Below are 19,254 nucleotides of genomic sequence, written 5' to 3'. Positions count from 1 at the left end.
GTTTTGCTGTAGGTTACATGCATTTAGTAACTATATTAAAGTAACTAAATATAGATTTTACTATCGATATACAATGTCCAATACTTTTTCCAAACACCGACAGACACTACTTCATAACTGTAAACTCATATTGTACTTTTGTTTTGAGGTCTCCATGATACAGACCATCCTCTAGTAAGCATAAGACATTTCTTCAGTCATAACAAATACCTATACAATCATGGCATGGGTTGATAAATGGATGACTGGATGGGTGGATGAACATTATTCTATGGATTTCTTCGTTTTTAAAATCCCCAACTTCTTACTCTACAATATATGTTGTTTATATTAAACGGGATGAACGGTCGAACGAATTTTACACTGATGGCACGTTTAAGCTGGTGCAAAAACGTGCATTTTACAATTTCCGCATACCCTCAAAAGGCCGGGAATCTACAGATGGTGGCGTCTGAGACAGACAACAGCCCTGTTATCAATACATTCGAGGATCAATGATGAGGTACTGACTGCATCACGAGTCTATTTAGCGGGTGCTGGTTAATGACTTCAACCCGATGTAATATGCACTGCTGGCAGACTTTAGGGCGCCAGGTTTCAGCACGTCCACGCAAGGTGCGAACTCGCAGCTTGAAGCACAACATAGCTCAATAGATCCCAATGATCGTGTAGTTACTGAAGCTTTGAAGTCTCTTTGAAGATGTAAATGGGCACAGACCTCGCGCTGCACTGCTGTGTGGGAAAGAAAATGACAGCCGTCACAATATTTGAGCACAAACCGTGTATCATGTGGCTGCGGTTTTCGAAATTGTATTCGGTGGAGATTAAATCGTTTCAATACCTATTTCAGTAAAATGCGTGTAAGCCTCAAAACTCACGTCTCTGCATTGGTAGGCCTACAGAGCATAGCACTAGTTTTTACCTAGGTCTTTTTTGCATTGAATAAAGAAACTGTATTTGTTACATTCCCAGACGGTATAGGGAACAATGTTAAACCATTCACAACACTTAAGGTTTGTACACAAGTTAAACCCATATATAAGATGTCTCTTTTGTACTTGTCAGTAGTATAAGACATGGTCAGGCTTGTGGCATTTGTACTTGTTCAGTAGCGGACTGATACCCCGTTACAGTAGGCCTCTCAGGAAGGTGTACTTCATCTTCATCTGTGTGTGTGTGTCTAAGAGACCAGAAGGCATGACATTGATATTGCTAGCACCTTTAATTGTCTGTTAAGATACCGAACAATATATCAATAATGAACTTTCATTCATTCATTTAATTCAATTTAATTAAAGCATATATCAGACAATGCTTGGGTGGAGAAGATCTGGGCAGTAATTCACTGCAAGTCGAATGGAGGCAGGCCAGTGTGAATCACGACCAGGACAATGTGTTGTCGGCAAAACATTAATTATCTTTAATATGAAAGGTAGAGCATTCTCTTTAAACATTTGAATATACTTTTTTATACAGATATACAGGACATAAATTAAACTTTTTCAAAAACACAACAGATAGTGCTTCTTTTTGCGATGGACTCCGTCCTAAGGCCTTTGCTCAACAAGAGCTGGAGATATTCTAGGTTTCAAAATGATAAAGCACAGAGGTTTGACAGTTCGACAGCAAGCGGCATGAACTCAGTAGTAACATGAAGCAAGCATCATTGGGTGGACAACTGGAGGCTGAGGTTGCAACTGTTGAGCGGGGACACTTCGCATGGAATGCGGGTAGACGTGGGGCGCAGCCGAGGGGAAGGCGAGGAGCTGTCCACTAAACCCGCGGTGCTGAAATGCAGCGGTCGTCGGGAAGACCAGGGATGGCAAAAGGCTTGGGGCAAGATATTCTGAGCGCATGTCCTGAACGTCACGCTTGAGTTTCATCCGCCTGTTCTGGAACCATGTTTTCACCTGGAATTTAAAATAAAGAATGCACCCATGTTAACAGTGACGTGACAGTGTCTCCATTAAGTTATTAACAGTCCTATTATATTTGCAATATACAAGCCTACCATACACATAATCACAACTATCTTATTAATTATTGATCTGCTTACCTGAGTTTCAGAGAGGTGCAGTTTCTCCGCGATTTTGCGTCTTTGGGTCGCACCCAGGTATTTGTGCTTGTTGAATGTTTTTTCCAGTCTGAATATCTGGTCTGAGGTGAACTTGGTTCTCATCCTGCGGTTCGAACCGGATTCCCCCTCACCGTGGTCTCCGACCTCGCTCTCAGAACTTGATGTGTAGCCACAACTGTCTAAATAAAAACAAACATCTGGGTGAGATAATGACCATTAGAAATCCTGCAATGACTGCCAAATGAATATATCAAACTATCGAGCTTTCATAAAGAATGCAGGGATACCTACTTGAAGGAGAGGCTGGGAGTGCAGTAGCTTCCTGGCCGTTATCGGTGTCCGTGTGCATCAAGTCAATCATATTTGGCACAATAGACAGATCCGTGTTTGATGTCATATGTCTTCTATCATTTGCATCAGAGGTGTCGTTCTCGTTTTTGCTATGAATCCTGTCATCGAAGTCAGAGGTGTTCGTACAACTTACAGGTGAATAAAAGCTTTGAGACAGCCATTCCACTGAGAAATGTTTAGCCATGGTGTGCTTGAAGGCTGCGTTGCTTGACATGTAAAAGTAAGTCTGTATCTTTAGGCCCTAGCCTGACATACGCCTATATGTAGGACTCGACCCACCTGTATTTACATAAGTAAAGAGGTCTCGACGGAACGATAAGTATTTGATGGGTGTTGTAATTGAAGTTAATAGGTGTCGCAATGGTGCGTTTTCACACATGCAGTACACTTGTTATATCCAGGCGCCACTGAGTCTGAGTATCAGACCGCGCCTCGACAACTGTCTTTGTCGTCAACAAAAAATCACAGAGGTAAATGATCATAAACGTACTGATACAGTGATTACATCGAACTTTCATGTTTCATCAAGTAAAGAAGAATAGGGTATGGCCGAGATAGATAGGAGGGGAGATATGTTCTACCGCTATGACCACAGAGGTCACTATACACAAGCATTTTGCCTATTTAAAAAAATATTAAGCATATTCACTGTCCTATGCGATTTTGACTATGTCTTAAAATATACGTAAAGGCCTATAGTGCCTCTTGAATAATTAACTTGACATGTCTGGGCAAATCCTCTGTCGCGGTAATACAATAATCAAAAGGCGGGACCAGTCGTGCTTGAAAGATAGGCCTACCGGGCTTTCTCCCCTCAGCTGTTGCTTTTAGGCATTTGGGCCCATTGTCTACACACCTCAGCGGGATGGTTACCCCTGCGAAAGTGAGTGTGTTTCGTTTGATCTCTGTTGACACGAGAATTTGAATTGGCTTTGGGAGTGCTACTGACGCCAGGCAAACACACTGAGACTGCGGATGGACCAGAAATTAGCTTTTGAAATCCGGACATGTTTGACCACAAGGGTCCATCTTTGTTTTTGCTTCCCAGAAAATATATGTCACTAGCTCACCAATCGAAGCCAACATAAACAACAATCGATACGATTGCCTGTTTCTGGGTACAATGTAAAGGTGATCACAGCTTATCAATTCATGGGTCCACTAATAAAGTGGATCAGGTCTCAGTCGGTTGGGATTAAACTAAAGCAACAATCACTACTTTTGAGATCGTATCAGATAAGGATCCATGATCCCATAGTTTATCAAACATTGCCTGTAGTCTTGTCTTAAGTCTGCATACAATCGCCCAGACATTCTGGAGCCAGTGACCCCCACTGTGATAAGAGTAAACTCATCAGTGGCCGACGCAATTAGTACTAATTGTCGGCAATGATCTCCTCGTTAGCTTGCGTTTGAAGTGCCGTGGCACAGACAAACAGAATTAGTTCGAACGCATATGAAAGCACAGCATGGAACGGGCCACCAGTATGGCGGGCCCTTAAGATCACTGCCTGAAAGTCTGTGTTTTCGATTAGGCCGGAACTACAATTGTTTTATTCTGTGCAAGTACCGCCAGAAAATACGATGTTACCAATATGGTTCATTAGTGGGCTACTATATCAATTCTAAATTGGGTTAAAACCTAGTTATCATTTTTGGCGTCTGTCCCTGTGGATCCAAATGGGCTGTAGTAATTCAATGGGCTACACTAAATCACTTGTGTAATCTAATCGTAATTATGAGTAATAATGTGCAAAAATAGCTGTATTTCTTCTTATCTGAGAGTCTGAGCATAGGGGCATATATTGGGGGTGAATTGTGGACCATACGAAACCTAACATGTTATTGTAGACTGTATAATACAGCCACATTAAACTATACAAGTCTGCCTTGTCATGTTCTGTTCTACTTTTGAGTAATACCACCACAAAACACACGCAAAGTGTCAAATAGATTCACGTATATATTTATTTTTTATTAAAACGGCAATAAATAGACTTTAACTTTTTCCATCTCTACAAAATTGTATAGAATTTTACAATAGGCATGTACACTTTATACACATCAACAAACTGTTCAGTATTGCACTATTCAGCATAAGTGTTAGCAGCAGTGGGGATAAGTCTCTCTTTTTTCAACGCCTTCAGTAGTAATACGCAGCAGACATCACTGGGTGGATGGGCTGATGCATGGTCATCCGCTGGACCCCTACTTGTTGACCCATAGGCGAATAAAGCATGTTGGCAGCGGGGGAGAACTGGATCTGCTGTCCTCCGTAGCTGTGGTACTGAACAGATGGAACGGGCGGGAATACCATGGTAGGCAGGTACTCATGGCGCAAATCCTGGACTTCACGTTTCACCTTCATTCTTCGGTTCTGGAACCATGTTCTCACCTGGAATAATAAACAAGATTTGTCAGTACATTGTTCAGATAGAGAACAGCTAATATATCATTGCTTAAAATATACACGATTTAAGGTAATTCTTTAGGATTTGGTCGCTTACCTGTGTTTCAGAGAGGTTAAGCTTCATGGCAGTTTTGGCTCGCTCCCCTGCGTCCAGGTATTTGTGTTTGTTGAAGATCTTCTCGAGCTTCTGGATTTGTTCTGGAGTGAATTTGGTTCGGACCCGACGCTGTGCACCCTCTCCCTCCGCTTCAATCCCATCCACGGAAGGGCATTCGGAAGAGGCCGCTTCACTTTCATAGCCAGATGAATAACCACTTATTTCTGAAACTAAAAAAAAGAAAAGTTGTTAGACACCGCACAATTTACTTAGCTGCTTGTCTGACAATCTGTTAATGTCAATAAGTGAATAAAACCCTTTATAGACTACTTACTTGGTGAGGAGCAACTTGCTGGACGGCAGTCTGGAGTCTCAACAGGCTTCTGTTCCGTAGGTTTATCGGTGCCATCCAAAGAGTTCTTAACTTTTGGCTTTGGTTGAAGGTAAGACTTATCAAAACACGTTGGCTGGCGAGGCTGCACAACACAAGGAACGTGTGGTCGGAACTGAGTCGAATAAATCTCCTTGGGTTCCAGTTCCATGTCGGTAGGTGCATCGCTCTGGATGAGCCAATCCACGGAGAAGAATTTCACCATGTTTGCAGTAGTAAGGCTCGTATGTCTCTTGAGCAGCGAACTGTATCCAATTGAGGTCAGGCTGTGTTGTGACAGCATCTCGGCTAAGGCCCACTATATATAGGTCCCGGCCGCCTCCTTCATTAACATATGGATAGGTGCGTTAACGCCTGATCAATTCTCAATCATTAAGGCTAATGGGTCGTTGTTGAAGTCTTTACATATCCTGTGATTGTGTGAAAGCCTGGCGCCGTGATGTCTGTGAGAACCTCACGAGCTCATACATCTAGCCTATCTGCCCGGTTCAAGCCTGGGTAGAAGAAAGTCAGCATCTGGACTTCAAGCAGACATAACATCAAACGTTTTTCTGGTGTCTTATATAGCAGTTGTGTTTTAATAAAAATAGAGCCAATAACTTTAAAAATGGGAACATATAATGTCAAAGACACATTAGAAAGACAAAAATAAGTTATTTGATCTTTATCTTCATGCTTAGTGCTGCCAGATCATTTCATACATATAGCTTTTGAATTACATTTTTGGCGTCATATGTCAGATGGTTCTACATATCTTATATCTTTATGTTTTTCTAAACTTCAATTAAAATATTTGCAAACTTGTGTTTGCAGATAAACAGCGTATTTGCAATTGCAACAGATAGAGCAGTTAAACTATGCCGACGATGAAGGCCAAGTGGTCTGGTGCGGGTTTTCCTTGCGAAAGAATCTTGCAATTGTCCTGCGCCTTGTTGACTGATAGAATTGCAATAACAATACAGTTGAAATGGTTTGGTATAGCACATCCTCCATACCCCGGAGGGCCATGGCGCCACCGTCTCAGCCAGCCTTTGGCCTAGTCTGGTTTAAACATCACAGATCAAAGGCATTACAGTAGCCACACAATTGCATCTGATTGACCAGCAGTTGAAATGCAAATTCAGCTTATGCGAGCTCTTAGGTATCAGGGGAAATGTCGAGGCTATGGCGAACAGGAAAGAGAGAAGTCCTTGTAAGTTTAAAAAAGGAAAGGTAGTAAAAAGTTAAGAAGGATAGTCACATATTCAAGAACCTAAAATAATAAGTCTACATGGGATGACATTTTCATAAAAGTGAGATCAGACGCTGAGTTACAGCTCTTTTAAGAATTTGAAGATTTCGAGAATGTTTTATTAATTTACTTCAAGGGAAAATATCGCTGTGACATTTAAAGTACATACTATCTAATTGATAAAGGGAAATACATGAACAAGGTTAAAAAGACAAAAGAGGTTTGGGGGAGACAAGCCAAGAACTGAGGCGTTTATCCTCACTGTGCAACTCCTCAAAGTGTTTAAATCCCTTTGACATGCGCGGCATCTTATGGCCAGGAGACAATGCCGCTAAAGGGATCGTTTAGTAATGCTGTCAGCAACATGTTGAATGTTTCCCTTATCGGTGATCTCTAACTTGGAGGGCTCTGTGTCTTTGCCTTCCAATTACGGCCTTTATCTGGGTCGCTTTGAAGCTGCAGTCACTGATCTCCCCCCCACCCCCCTCCCCGAAAACAATAAGAGAGGGGTCCGCCCCCGAAGACTCGGGATGGATGTCGCCCCCAAGAGCGCCTATTTCCTTGCACCGAATGTGACAATTTCGTGACAAATTGGTGGACTCCCCCCACCCCCTTCATGCTTGCACCTAGATTCCGGCGCCATTCAAATGGTATGCCGCGCGATTTAAAACAAATACGCTTCCAATATTTTCTGTATGGTCTGGGGAGTCAGTAATACAACATTATATATACTTAATATTTAAAACAATATAATCGGGACATTATCTCGCACAAACATTTCCTTCATACTAGATGGTCAAGTGTAACAAAATGACACCATTTCATATAAACATTAAGACTCTCTGTCACACTCCTAGGGAACGGGAGCCTTCCAATTTGCACAATCACACAGTCCCCTTAACTAAAAGTGAATAACGTCTTCAGGATCTTTTTTTAATAGTAAGCACATTATGGTTAGATATGGGTTAATCCTTTGTCGGGCACTAGGTGTATTTTTTTTGGCATTTAACAAAGAAGAAACAAAGCAACAGAAGTCGATAGACTTTAACACACCCCTATGTAGCTGAAGTTAAGATGCCCTCTGCTTTTTCTGTGACTAGGTAATCATCACAATAGCCACACTGTGCATAAGGAAACACTTAGTAGCCTACCCTCACGTCACATCCAATTTAAAGTGTATTATTAAAACAAAAACCACCTTATTTAGTGTGGCTTTTCTAAGACCCCTTTACTTTAGAAAGTCATTATAAATCTGACTTTTATCAACAGCATTCATCACATTGTTGAATACATCACTCCAGGAGAGTAGGGCACTGTAGAATAGTAAAGAGCCCTGGACAAATCCTCCTCTGCCTTGTCTGTCCAGCCTATTCAGGATGTCCTGTCTTTGTGTGAAACATGGACATCAAAAACTCACTCAAACCCAACACACTTTGGCCTTTGTGTACAACACCATTCCACCATACTTATTCCCCCCCCCCAACCACCTCCACTGTGAACAGATGGAAGTCAGGGCATAGAGTGTTCACGACGAGGAGGCCTCACTGGAAGGTTGATTTGACCCGACGCAGGGTCTCATGGATGCGGCGTGAGTGGCGGTCGATGGGGAGCTGGTGGAAGTTGGCCTCATTGTCGGCGGCGAGGAGCGGCACGTCACAGGATCCTAGGTGAGAGATGCGCACGCGCAGGTAGGCCTGGAGCTCCAGGTCAAGGGTGTAGGTGTATGGGAACTCCTGGAATGCATGGACCTGACTTACCACTCGGGCTATGGCCCTGTGGCGATGTAGCGATAGACAGATAGATAGATAGATAGATCGAGAGAGAGAGAGCGAGAGGGAGAGAAAAGTAAAGACAGACATTATTTGAATGACCAAACCCACAGTTTACATATGCATTTATATGTATGCATTTTTTAATTTGTATTAAACTCCCAAATTGTTCCCTTATATATCTTCCATAGCTCTAGCATAGTTTTAGCACTCCTACATATTATCTTCTCCGAAGCTTGCTTTTTAGTAGTGCCAGCTGCATATGCCAAACGCGTGTGAGGCTGCATTTTAATTGCTTTCTGTGAAGTCGTTGATTTGAAAGTCAAAACAGTAGAAACAGGGAAAATAATTAATGAGGGGAAGAACGACTGAAAATAATGAAACGTGAAAGTTCATGGATCCACAACATAACAAAGAACAAGATAATGATGCCATCATCAATCTCCATTAGTACCAGTATTCGAAACATCCAGATTTCTGTACGTACACTGTGACAAAGATCAAATCCATGGCTTTCTAGGCTCAAAGCAAAATGTATAACTAAAGGGTGTAGCTTTTTTGTCAAAACACACACACATTAATGGAGTCATTCTAAAGTCCCCCCCTGTCATTTTCCAAATACTTTTTTCTAATCTATGCATCAGGTTTTCTTTGTTTCAGGTATACGCTCCGGGGCAAGAGAAGGGCCTGAACAAAATGCTTCAAACAGAAAACAAAAGATGCATAGGCTGCAGAAACTAGTCTTCTGTAAACTTTTAATAATTTCTTCACCATTGCTATGAAGAGAGTGCTATGCAAAGCAAACATTAAGAGAAACTTTTTCACAGCCTTACATTAGAACACCAAACATGCTGAAACGCATCTCTGCAAAGAACTTTCATAAGATTGACCTAATTAGCTGAACGGATAAGGAAACTTAAGGAGGGATCTGTTCTCTTTTTCACTCCCCCCTCTCTACATATATACAACTTTCCCTCTCGTTACCTATCTGTCTCTCTCTTCAGCTCACTCTTCCTTTCACCTTACAGTCCCTGCCCCTGTGACAAAGATCATGTCTCTCCCTCTCCCCTTCTCCCCCCCCCCCTCTCCTTCTCTCTCTCTCTCTCTCTCCCCCCCTCTCTCTCTCTCTCTGCTGACCTCAGCATCTGTCGTCACCACCTTACTGTGGGAGCATCTCCCTAACCACACGCATTCCCATGGTGAGCCACCTGTCGTCCATCCTGGCTGCGCGTGAGGAGGCGGTTTCTGGGCGTCTGCCAGTGGAAATAACCAGCTGTGTCATTACCGTCCACTCACTCTCACTCCCTCCCTCTCTCTCTCTCTCTCTCTCTCTCTCTCTCTCTCTCTCTCTCTCTCTCTCTCTCTTTCACTTTCACTCCCTGACCCCAACATCTGTCTACCAGCCTGGACTGTGAGAAGGAACACTCTGTTTGTGTGTGTGTATGTGTGTGTGTGTGTGTGTGTGTGTGTGTGTGTGTGTGTGTGTGTGTGTGTGTGTGTGTGTGTGTGTGTTTGTGTGTATGTGTGTGTGTATGTGTATCTTAACTCCAGATAAATTTGTTGCAAACTGAACTTTGTGCCAGAAGTTCAGTGCTCCACTGAAGCAGTTGGAGGGATGTCTTATCTAGGACACAAGAAGGCAAGAACAGATGCAAGGAGAGACGGGAGGTCACTAGACAGTTTCAGCGCTAAAAGCACTAATAAGCTAAAAAATGAAAATGATGAGGATTCCAATGCACTATAACTACCTATTTCTAACTTATTGCAGCCTTACTCACAAACTCTGGATGTAATTAAAGAAAAGTCTTCCCACAGCTTTCCAGAAATGGCATAGTTCCACAACTCTCAAGAAAATATCAGAGAGCATACTATTATCATCTTCTGTCTTTATTGGAATGAATTCCAAAATGAGTCATACCCAATGACAACGTGATGTAACTTGACGGTACAGTGCAAAATCGTACCCATTAGAGTTGAATTATTGAGTGAAGTAGAAATCTTTCAGCAGTGTCTCTCACTACATGTAAGGTTTCAGCATTTTATCACTGTGTGTGCCTTCTGCGTGTTTTTGTCTTCTTCCCCTATGACCCTGAGACCTGACCTGAGCTTGGCCTGCTCACGCAGCAGCAGCAGATTAGCGGCAGGAGGGAGTGCACTTCACCCCTAGTCAGAGACACAGACACAGTGAGTGTTCAAGGTCAGAGTGACCCTGGCTCCCCCCACCTCAACTTTGGCCACTTGCAGGCCCCGCTGGTGAGCGTGAAGGCTCCGATCTCCAGCTGCTGGAGGTGCAGGGCCAGGACGTGGGCCTCGGGGAGGGTGGGCTTCGCCCTCAGACGCTCCCCCTCCATCAGGCACAGGCTGTCGCTCCGCAGGAACACCTGAGAGACAAAATACACCTGGATGTCCTTTCCCCAGTCTCTGCTCAGCTCTGGGCAATGTGAAAGGGAGGCTTGTTTGATACAGCATGTTGCTTTCGGGGTTCCTCTCTTGATTGGCTATTCGCTTGTGTTTTTTTATCTCATTTGTAAATCACTGAGGAGAAAAGCGCCTGCTGAGTGAGGGACTTAATGTGATTGTAAATGAATAGAAACACAAGGGGCCGATGAAATTTATGCTTGCACATTCTGTTCAGCGGCTGCAGGTAGAAAAGACAAGATAAGATCAACATAAACGTTCCCAGTTTGAGATGGTGACGTGGCTGAGGAGCATTTGTGAATCATTACACTGAAAGGCATCGCATACACATGCTGGTGGCTTTAAACCAGGAGCGGACATCAGCGGAACAACAGAAACAAGAGCTGTGTTTGGAGGATAATAACAAGGTGTTGATGGGCCATCACCCCTATAGCATGTAGCTCAGTAATCCTGAAGTTAGGGTGGGCTACTAGTTTCAAGCACCCTCTCATTGACTTCCATTCATTTTCAGATTCCCAGGAAACTCATGGGTGAAGCGGGAACATTAACACCACATTAGCCACCTAAAACTCCACCTCGTTTCACCCTGAAGGAGAGCACGGGTGGAGTCCCAGTAAACACACCTCACTATGGCCTCTCTCAGGTCCTGAAATGGCAGGTGATTAGTGAAGTGTCGGCAAAGCTTACCTGAACAGCTCGCAGGTCCTCCAGAATCCCACACACTTTCACACTAAGATGTTTCCATGCCTGTTGAGAATTATGGATGTGAACTCAAGAAACTTCACAGCTGCCATAACAACACTGGGTTGATCTCACTGAACTGTGCTGTATGTGAAAGTTCTTGTTTCCATACTTAAGCAACCAATTTTAATCAAGGAAAACAATAGGCTTAATAATTATTGCCTCATAGGTTAATTCACAGTGCAAATTAACATATTTGTGCCAGAGAAATGACGGGCATAGCTGTACTCCTAGTAAACAAAAATAATATCAACTCGCCTGAAGATTAAATGAATTAATTCTGAATTGAAATACACTCAGCACAAAGGAGGCAATCAACAACCCATTTCTAGCGGATGGTGGCAAAGCAGAAATAGTTCAGCCTGGAATGCTGTTGCAATTGCAATGTTTATGAGGTTCATGCGTGGTCACTTTTCTATATTGTGGAAGCTAATTGACATGGAATGAACCTGTTCCTCCATGCAGCGGAGATAACACCCAGACTACCCCCCACACACACACACACACCCCTCGCCCCACCAGGCTTACGGGTAATTGCCTGATGATGACATTCTCCAGGCCTGTGAGGATCTGCATGGCTGTGGCGAAATTCCTGGACTCGTAGCAGCACTTGGCCACGGAGAGGAACTTGGCGAGTAGAGCAGTCTGCGTCTGAGAGAGAGAGAGAGAGAGAGAGAGAGAGAGAGAGAGAGAGAGAGAGAGTCATCGCCACAGCTTAAGGGTGGGCGAGACAAAATCAGCGACCATGCTAGCAGACATGCAGTCTCATCACTCCTGTGTGTCATTTCTATGGTAATCTCGACAGATTGGCAAACACTCCCTGTGAAGAGTGGGGCAGGACCAGGACACGAGCGGGTCGGCACCTTGACAGAGTCACAGATGACGATCTCGGCAGACACCCAGTTGGAGACGCTGTTGGCGTATCTTAGCAACTGAAGCAGAGGTGACTCCTGTGGCGAGGACTTGGACAGGATGTGACTGGCGCCCTCTGCAGGCCCAGCTTCAGAAGACGCGCATCTGAGAGAGGGTCATTCAACAGTACATCAGAGTACATTTTCAAAAGTGACCTCATATAGCCAGTGTTTTTTACCTACACAGAACACAGGATATCAAAAGTGTACTCATATAGCCTGTGTTTTTCACCTTAACACAAAACAGGATATCAAAACTGTACTCATATAGCTGGTGTTTTTCACCTCGACAGAATGCAGGATATAAAAATATTTTACTGCCTGAGTACATCCTGGTCCCTTCCATGCGTTACCATATCTCATCAAAGCTTCATCTCATGTCACTGACAGAATCAGAATCAGGTTTTATTGGCCAAGTAAATTTGCACAAACAAGGAATTTCACTTGGTAAAGTGGCCCTCACTGTGCTTACAAAGAATATACATCATAACACAATACAACACAAACAGTGCAACGGTCTAATAAGTCTTAAAAAGGAGGAATGGCAATATACTGTTCAGGAGCTGTGAATTGTAACACAACAAATAGTGCAAAGAAGTGGAGAGTGCAAGAAATGCAGGGATTAATTCTAGAAGGTAAGAGTGTGACGGTTATACAGTAAGGGTGGGATGTATATTGTATTTGAGGATAAGATAAATACATATGATCACTGCGCTAATACTCTTTAGGGCAGATGTAGTTGTGTTCACATTCTCACGGGTAAGGCGAGAGATCTAGTAAAGAGTCCTCTGGCACCTAAAGAGTAAGACTAAACTTTTCTGATTTTGAAACTCGTAATATGGCTGCTAGTGTCACATAGCTGTGAGAAGAAAGGAATAATGTGAGTCTTGTGTGCAACAGTTTGCAGAATCCTCATGTCTTCAGAACGTGTAAAGTATCACAACATGTCTGTCCGCCATCTGTTTTGCCACTAATTATGCAGAATGAAAGTCTTGAAATGAGAAACGCACTGCAAACTTGGAACAATCTGATATGTAATGGCTTAATAAGAGAGTGTGAGAGTGTGAGAGTGTGAGAGTGTGAGAGCACAGACTCACCTGCTCACGCCAGCGGCCTTGTCTCTGACACCTTGAGCTCTCGAGTTGAGGAAGTGAACTGGGTGGCAGCTCTGGAACATCTCCTAAAAAGAAAATATGGTGGCAGAAAACAACATGGATATACTCCCCCATGACATTTAACAGTTATGAAGTCAGACAACCTCCAAAATTAGAACATTAGGTAAAAGGGGGATCTCCTAAAACCTGTTGTATCACAGGCAGCATGACTAAGAGAGGGAGAGTACACTAGAATAAGCATACTCTCATACTTTACTCATGCCTCTACTGCTTTTAAGCATTAACAACCGCTGGTTCTGAGTGATGAGTAAAACACTGGAGCTTTGTCTCCCCCTATAGTAGATGCTGTGTGAGTGTATGTGTGCACCAATTGGGCATTTCATAATGTTTTGTGTATCTGTGTGTGTGAGTGTGTGTGTGTGTGTATCTGTGTGTGTGAGTGTGTGTATGTCTGCGTCTGTGTGTGTGTACCTGCTCGAGCAGTGTGAGCTGCTGGGCGGTGAGCAGTACGGTGTGCTGCTGCTGGCTGAAGGGCAGGCGCTCCTCGGCCCTGGGGTAGGGAGAGGGAGTCAGCTGCTTCAGCAGGGACGAGTAGCAGGGCCGGGGCAGCATCGCAGCGATGGAGTACACCGGCTCCTTAGGCTGAGGCTCCACCACGCGCGACACACGCCACTGGAAGCTCTATACGTGCACACACATAAACAACACATTCATGCGTATGAACACACATATACAACTCATTCATGCATATGCACACACATATACAACTCATTCATGCATATGCACACACATACTGTACATACAACACATTCATGCGTATGCACACACATACAACACATTCATGCGTTTGTACACACATATATACATCACATTCATGCGTAAGCACACACATATACAACTCATTCAATCACACACATACACAACACCTTCATGCGTATGCACACACATATATACAACACATTCATGCGTAAGCACACACATAAACAACACATTCATGCGTACGCACACACGTATACAACTCATTCAATCACACACATATACAACACATTTATGCGTATGCACACACATATACAACACATTCATGCGTATGCACACACCTATACAAAACACATTCCTGGTATGCACACACACATATACAACACATTAATGCATACGCACACACATATAAAACACATTCATGCATATGCACACACATAAACAACACATTCATGCGTATGCACACACATATACAACTCATTCATGCGTATGCACACACATATACAACACATTAATGCGTACGCACACACATATAAAACACATTCATGCATATGCACACACATATACAACACATTCCTGGTATGCACACACACATATACAACACATGCATGCGCACACACACACTCATACAAAGGTACATAGAAATCACATATACATGGACACTCATACACACACAGACAGACCGAGAGATGAATACACCCTCATATATCCCCCCCCACAACACACACAGTCAGAGAGATAAACACACACTCATACACACCCCTACACACAAACACCCCCACAGATAGAGAGATGCACACACACTCATACACACACCCACAGGCATTTTAAAAGCCATGCATTCATTATACTGCAACAGGTACATTGGTTTGGTCATTTACTGTGGCACATTTTCCTCCTGTGTAATCAGTAAAACCAGCACTAGTGCTCATTACTGAGAGGGGAGCGGGGAGCACAACCACTGTCCTACTCATTAACGTTCTACTTCATAGGACTTTCACACCTTTTTGCCCCCCTCATCAACCGATGACCTCCTGCACAGTGTGTCCCCGTCCTCGAGAGCACAGTCTAGGCTCCAGCATGGAGCAGGTTCCCCCTGGCTCCACCTCTTCTTCGGCCCGGCCTGGAGGATAGCCAGGAGGCTCTCTCCTTGGCTGTCCAGTGGCGCCACCTGGGGGACAAACAGTGACACAGCACAGGGCTTATATTAGAGCATGACACAGTGAGTGTTCCAGGAAATGGCTAAAGAGTGGTGAGGAATGCCTAATTCTGTTACTTCATTACACATATTGTCTGCAAGGCTAAGTGCTCTCTGTTCAGTGAGCAAAAATAACTTTCATCATCTACCAGTGAAAAAACAGGCAACTGCATTGGCCAACTCTTCTGTGTGTGTATGCTCTAAACAGGCTATCTCGCTGGCTTGCGGTGTGTAGATAGAATCTGGACATTGATGCTGATGGACGAAAAGAACCAGTCCAAGACTATCCTTTAAAATCTGACCACACAACCTAGCTTCATGAGGGCCTTCAGCTTGATCTGGCTGGCGGTTCCTGAATCAGTCAAAATCAGGACATTTCTGCAAAAAGAACCAGTCCAAGACTATCCTTTAACTGCACCACATAGCTTCATGATCTGGCTGTCTGTTCCTGAATCAGTCACCTCAGAGCAGAGGAAGGTGGTGAGAGTATGCTGGAGTCGTGATTTGGAGGGGAAGTCTACCAGCTGGCAGTCCTCCACCCAGCAGTGCAGAAGGTCCAGGGTTCGGTTGAACACCTTGGTGGCATCGGAGGATGGGTCGTCATGGTTTTCACTAGATGAGAACAGAGACAGGTTCACTTTAAATGCCCAGCGTAGAGTGTTTTCAAACAAAATGTGTTCCGTTCATTTGGGCTTTCCGTACATAAAATGCATCTTCTTTTTTGTTTTCCACTCAAAGGACTGTTCTCCCCACACATGCATAAGTTACCTTACAGCAATAAAAGACATGTGGGTGAGCGCCTGGTCCAAAATCTTTAGTGTGTTTCTGACACCATTTATGTAAAAATGATCAGGAACAAATGAAAGGAAATGGTACTCACCCTGCCACTCTCCTAAAGGTATCCATTAAAAACTGCAAAAGGTCTTCAGGTTTGCAGAAGTAACGATATGTGTACAGGAACTGTTGGATGTAGCCCTCAATGTGAGCATCTCTGTCAGTGACAGATATCAGGAGATTAGGTGAACTGGCTGAAATGTGTTGTTGCATAGTATGAGAACAGTATAACCATAGCAAGTGTTTCTTCCAGCTTGCCTCTCAATCAACATAAAGTAATTACAACATATTCGGAGCTTTAGAACATACTTTGTGGCATAATGTTTTAGTTTGAGAACGTTTTTGTGTGTGTGTGTGTGTGTGTGCGTGTGCGTGTGCGTGTGCGTGTGCGTGTGCGTGTGCGTGTGCGTGTGCTTGTGCGTGTGTGTGTTGCAGTGGCACGTGGCAGGTCACCTGGCATATAGGTAGGACATGAGGCCCAGCGGGGTCCCTGACACAACGAGGCTGCTGCCGCTGCCCGCCTTCCCCCTCCTCGCCTCGGGCAGCAGAGTCAGCAGAGCTGGGTTATCCTGGGGCCAGAGCTCCAGACCTCCAGAGCCTGTCATGGCCAGGGAAGGCAGCAGAGCCACATCCACACCCTGCTGGTCCAAACACAGCACCTACCACACACACACACACACACACACACACACACACACACACACACACACACACACACACACACACACACACACACAGAGACACACACACACAACAGACAGTGTATCAGACTGGACAACTGGGCTAGTATGGTTATATAGAGTATAAAGAGGGTAGAGTATAAAGTTTAAGTATGAATGCTTCCTCTCATGCAAACAACAAGAATGCTTCTGTTCACGCACATACTGGGACTCCATCCCAGTATTACGTGGTCTGTCCTTGGGCATAAAAGCACACATAACCCTAAACTTACAGAATGGTATTTGACTTTTGGAAGTTTACAGAACTTCTCACTGAAATCAAGCATGTTTTACCTCAAGGTACTTTCTCACAGTATCTAGAAACTCCACTTTCATCTGCAGCTCCTCAAACTGAATCTTCAGTTTTGACAGCATAACTTTTGCATCAGATCCTTAAGAGAAAAACAAACCAAGGAGGTTGTGAGTGTCTGTGTGTGTGTGTGTGTGTGAGTGTGTGTGTGAGCATGCTTTACATTCATCAAAAAGGCATTCAAGCCGAGGACTGTAAGGACACACAAACACACCTTTGTTTTTCCTTTCTTGTTGAACTAACTTGTGATGAAAGTTTCTGGTCTTCCTCATGTTTCTGATCTCGATGGTCATCTGCTGTTGAAGTTCCTGCGTAGGCACAAAAAAGAGCTGAAATCAGCTTTCTATTTCTCTCCACTCCCCCTCTGCAAACCCTTACGGCAGCAGATGTTCTGCAAAGGTCTAATACCTAATCAGGACACAGTTTTAAACGACAGTGCTGATCTGCTACTTAATAGTATACCAGATAATATTTGTATTTTTTATGAGTCATACCACTTAAACTAGGGTGAAGACTGACAAAACCCTCCAAAGCACCATGCCATGCCTGTCCTAATGACCCAATTAGAAGATGTATTTGTCCGGGCTATGAATACAACAAGAGCATCATTCTGAGCAAGCATCTGTGTGGACCATGAGGCATCACGCTACGAGCCCCTAGCTCTTCGCTATGGTAACAGAGATCGATGTCTCTTTGAAGTGCTGGGAGGAGCAGATCTGACACACAAACACCCCCACACACACACACACACACACACACACACACACACACACACACACACACACTAACACACACACACACACACACACACACACACACACACAAGGCTGTTTCTCTCGCTGTGCAACAGGGGGTCACTGTCTGGCTGCTTCAGTGAGGAGAGGCATGGAAAAAATACAATGCTACCCATCATGATCACGATCATATTTATCGTTCTTATCAAAGTGCACACTCGTAAACACGGCACATAAATATTCTATTACCACTCCATAAAGCCCACACTCTATGAAGTGCACACTTATAATGAATGGCTGTTTATGCAGAGCGACGCTTGAACAACACTGGACACTTTCCTAGTGATGGACACTTGTATTGACATGTCATGATCCATTTTTAGGTATTTATCAAAGCCTTTACATTTGCATTTGATTGAGCTTTGAGTATTTAAAAAGCACATACACGTCTTAAAATGACTTCTTTAAATGCAGTACAGTAATACAGTTACATTTCAAATTGTCAGATAGAGAGAAATTAGTGAACACACAAACGAAGCAGTGAAGACATGAACAACTGTACATGAACCCAAAATGACAACAAGACCGGACTGTTGTTTACACAGCCAGCTATTAGCATAACATTAGCATTTAATTACCATATTTCCAACCACTTTGTTTATTGAAGCCTTTCCTTTCTTTTTCCTCCTTCCATCTCTGTTACCTCGCATATGCCACATCTTCCTCTTTCCTCTGTGTCTCACTGTCTCACACACACTTTCACTCATTATCTCAATAACTATCCTTCCTCATCCTCGCTCCCATGCCACCTTCACATCTGCATCCCTCTCTACCCCAGCCACTGCTAACCCACCTGTGTTTTGTTGTCCAGACTCGGAGACCCATTGCCATTGCCGTGACGTCCAAGCTGCCCGGCGTACTTCACCACCTCCTGGTTGAAGCATCCTCTCCGTGGAGGGCAAGAGCCCAGGTAGGCCTGTGGCAGCAGAGCCCCTGGTGGCCTCTGGTGAGGCTGGGGGCCCGAGGCTGTTAGAGCACAGCGAGTCGGCATCCTCCATATCCACAGACGAGTCGTGGTACAGCTGGCCCGATCCTGAATCTCTGGGACCCAGCTGACCGACTGGGACCGCCCAGACGCCCGAGGTCCTCCCAGCCTCCGATGGCTCAGGGGCTCGGCTTCAGACGGGCTTTC

General features: G+C 44.1%; 2 protein-coding genes across 2 annotated transcripts in view; both read right to left on the bottom strand.

The window, feature by feature from the left end:
• Window positions 1–4,571: 4,571 nt before the first annotated feature.
• LOC308373686 (homeobox protein vent1-like) lies at window positions 4,572–5,609 on the bottom strand (the record flags this gene model as incomplete). Its single annotated transcript, XM_080849292.1, has 3 exons — window positions 4,572–4,823; window positions 4,936–5,165; window positions 5,270–5,609. 3 exons carry the CDS (start codon window positions 5,607–5,609, stop codon window positions 4,572–4,574), a joined length of 822 nt encoding a protein of 273 aa, XP_080705418.1.
• A 2,489-nt stretch (window positions 5,610–8,098) lies between these two features.
• kndc1 (kinase non-catalytic C-lobe domain containing 1) overlaps window positions 8,099–19,254 on the bottom strand; it is a gene marked incomplete at both ends in the record, with an annotated part of 30,568 nt that continues 19,412 nt past the window's right edge. Inside the window, 18 exon segments of the mRNA XM_080849097.1 lie at window positions 8,099–8,330; window positions 10,550–10,707; window positions 11,432–11,491; window positions 12,014–12,136; window positions 12,349–12,502; window positions 13,494–13,576; window positions 13,983–14,192; window positions 15,271–15,438; window positions 15,927–16,077; window positions 16,346–16,456; window positions 16,753–16,958; window positions 17,313–17,410; window positions 17,543–17,636; window positions 18,916–19,007; window positions 19,010–19,081; window positions 19,084–19,186; window positions 19,188–19,218; window positions 19,220–19,249. Coding sequence (XP_080705223.1) covers window positions 8,099–8,330; window positions 10,550–10,707; window positions 11,432–11,491; window positions 12,014–12,136; window positions 12,349–12,502; window positions 13,494–13,576; window positions 13,983–14,192; window positions 15,271–15,438; window positions 15,927–16,077; window positions 16,346–16,456; window positions 16,753–16,958; window positions 17,313–17,410; window positions 17,543–17,636; window positions 18,916–19,007; window positions 19,010–19,081; window positions 19,084–19,186; window positions 19,188–19,218; window positions 19,220–19,249 — 2,176 coding nt within the window.

Source organism: Sprattus sprattus, assembly GCF_963457725.1.
Source record: "Sprattus sprattus genome assembly, chromosome: 12".
Taxonomy (NCBI): domain Eukaryota; kingdom Metazoa; phylum Chordata; class Actinopteri; order Clupeiformes; family Clupeidae; genus Sprattus; species Sprattus sprattus.
The sequence above is the reverse complement of the archived record's forward strand: the minus strand, read 5'-3'. Positions and strand labels throughout refer to the sequence as shown.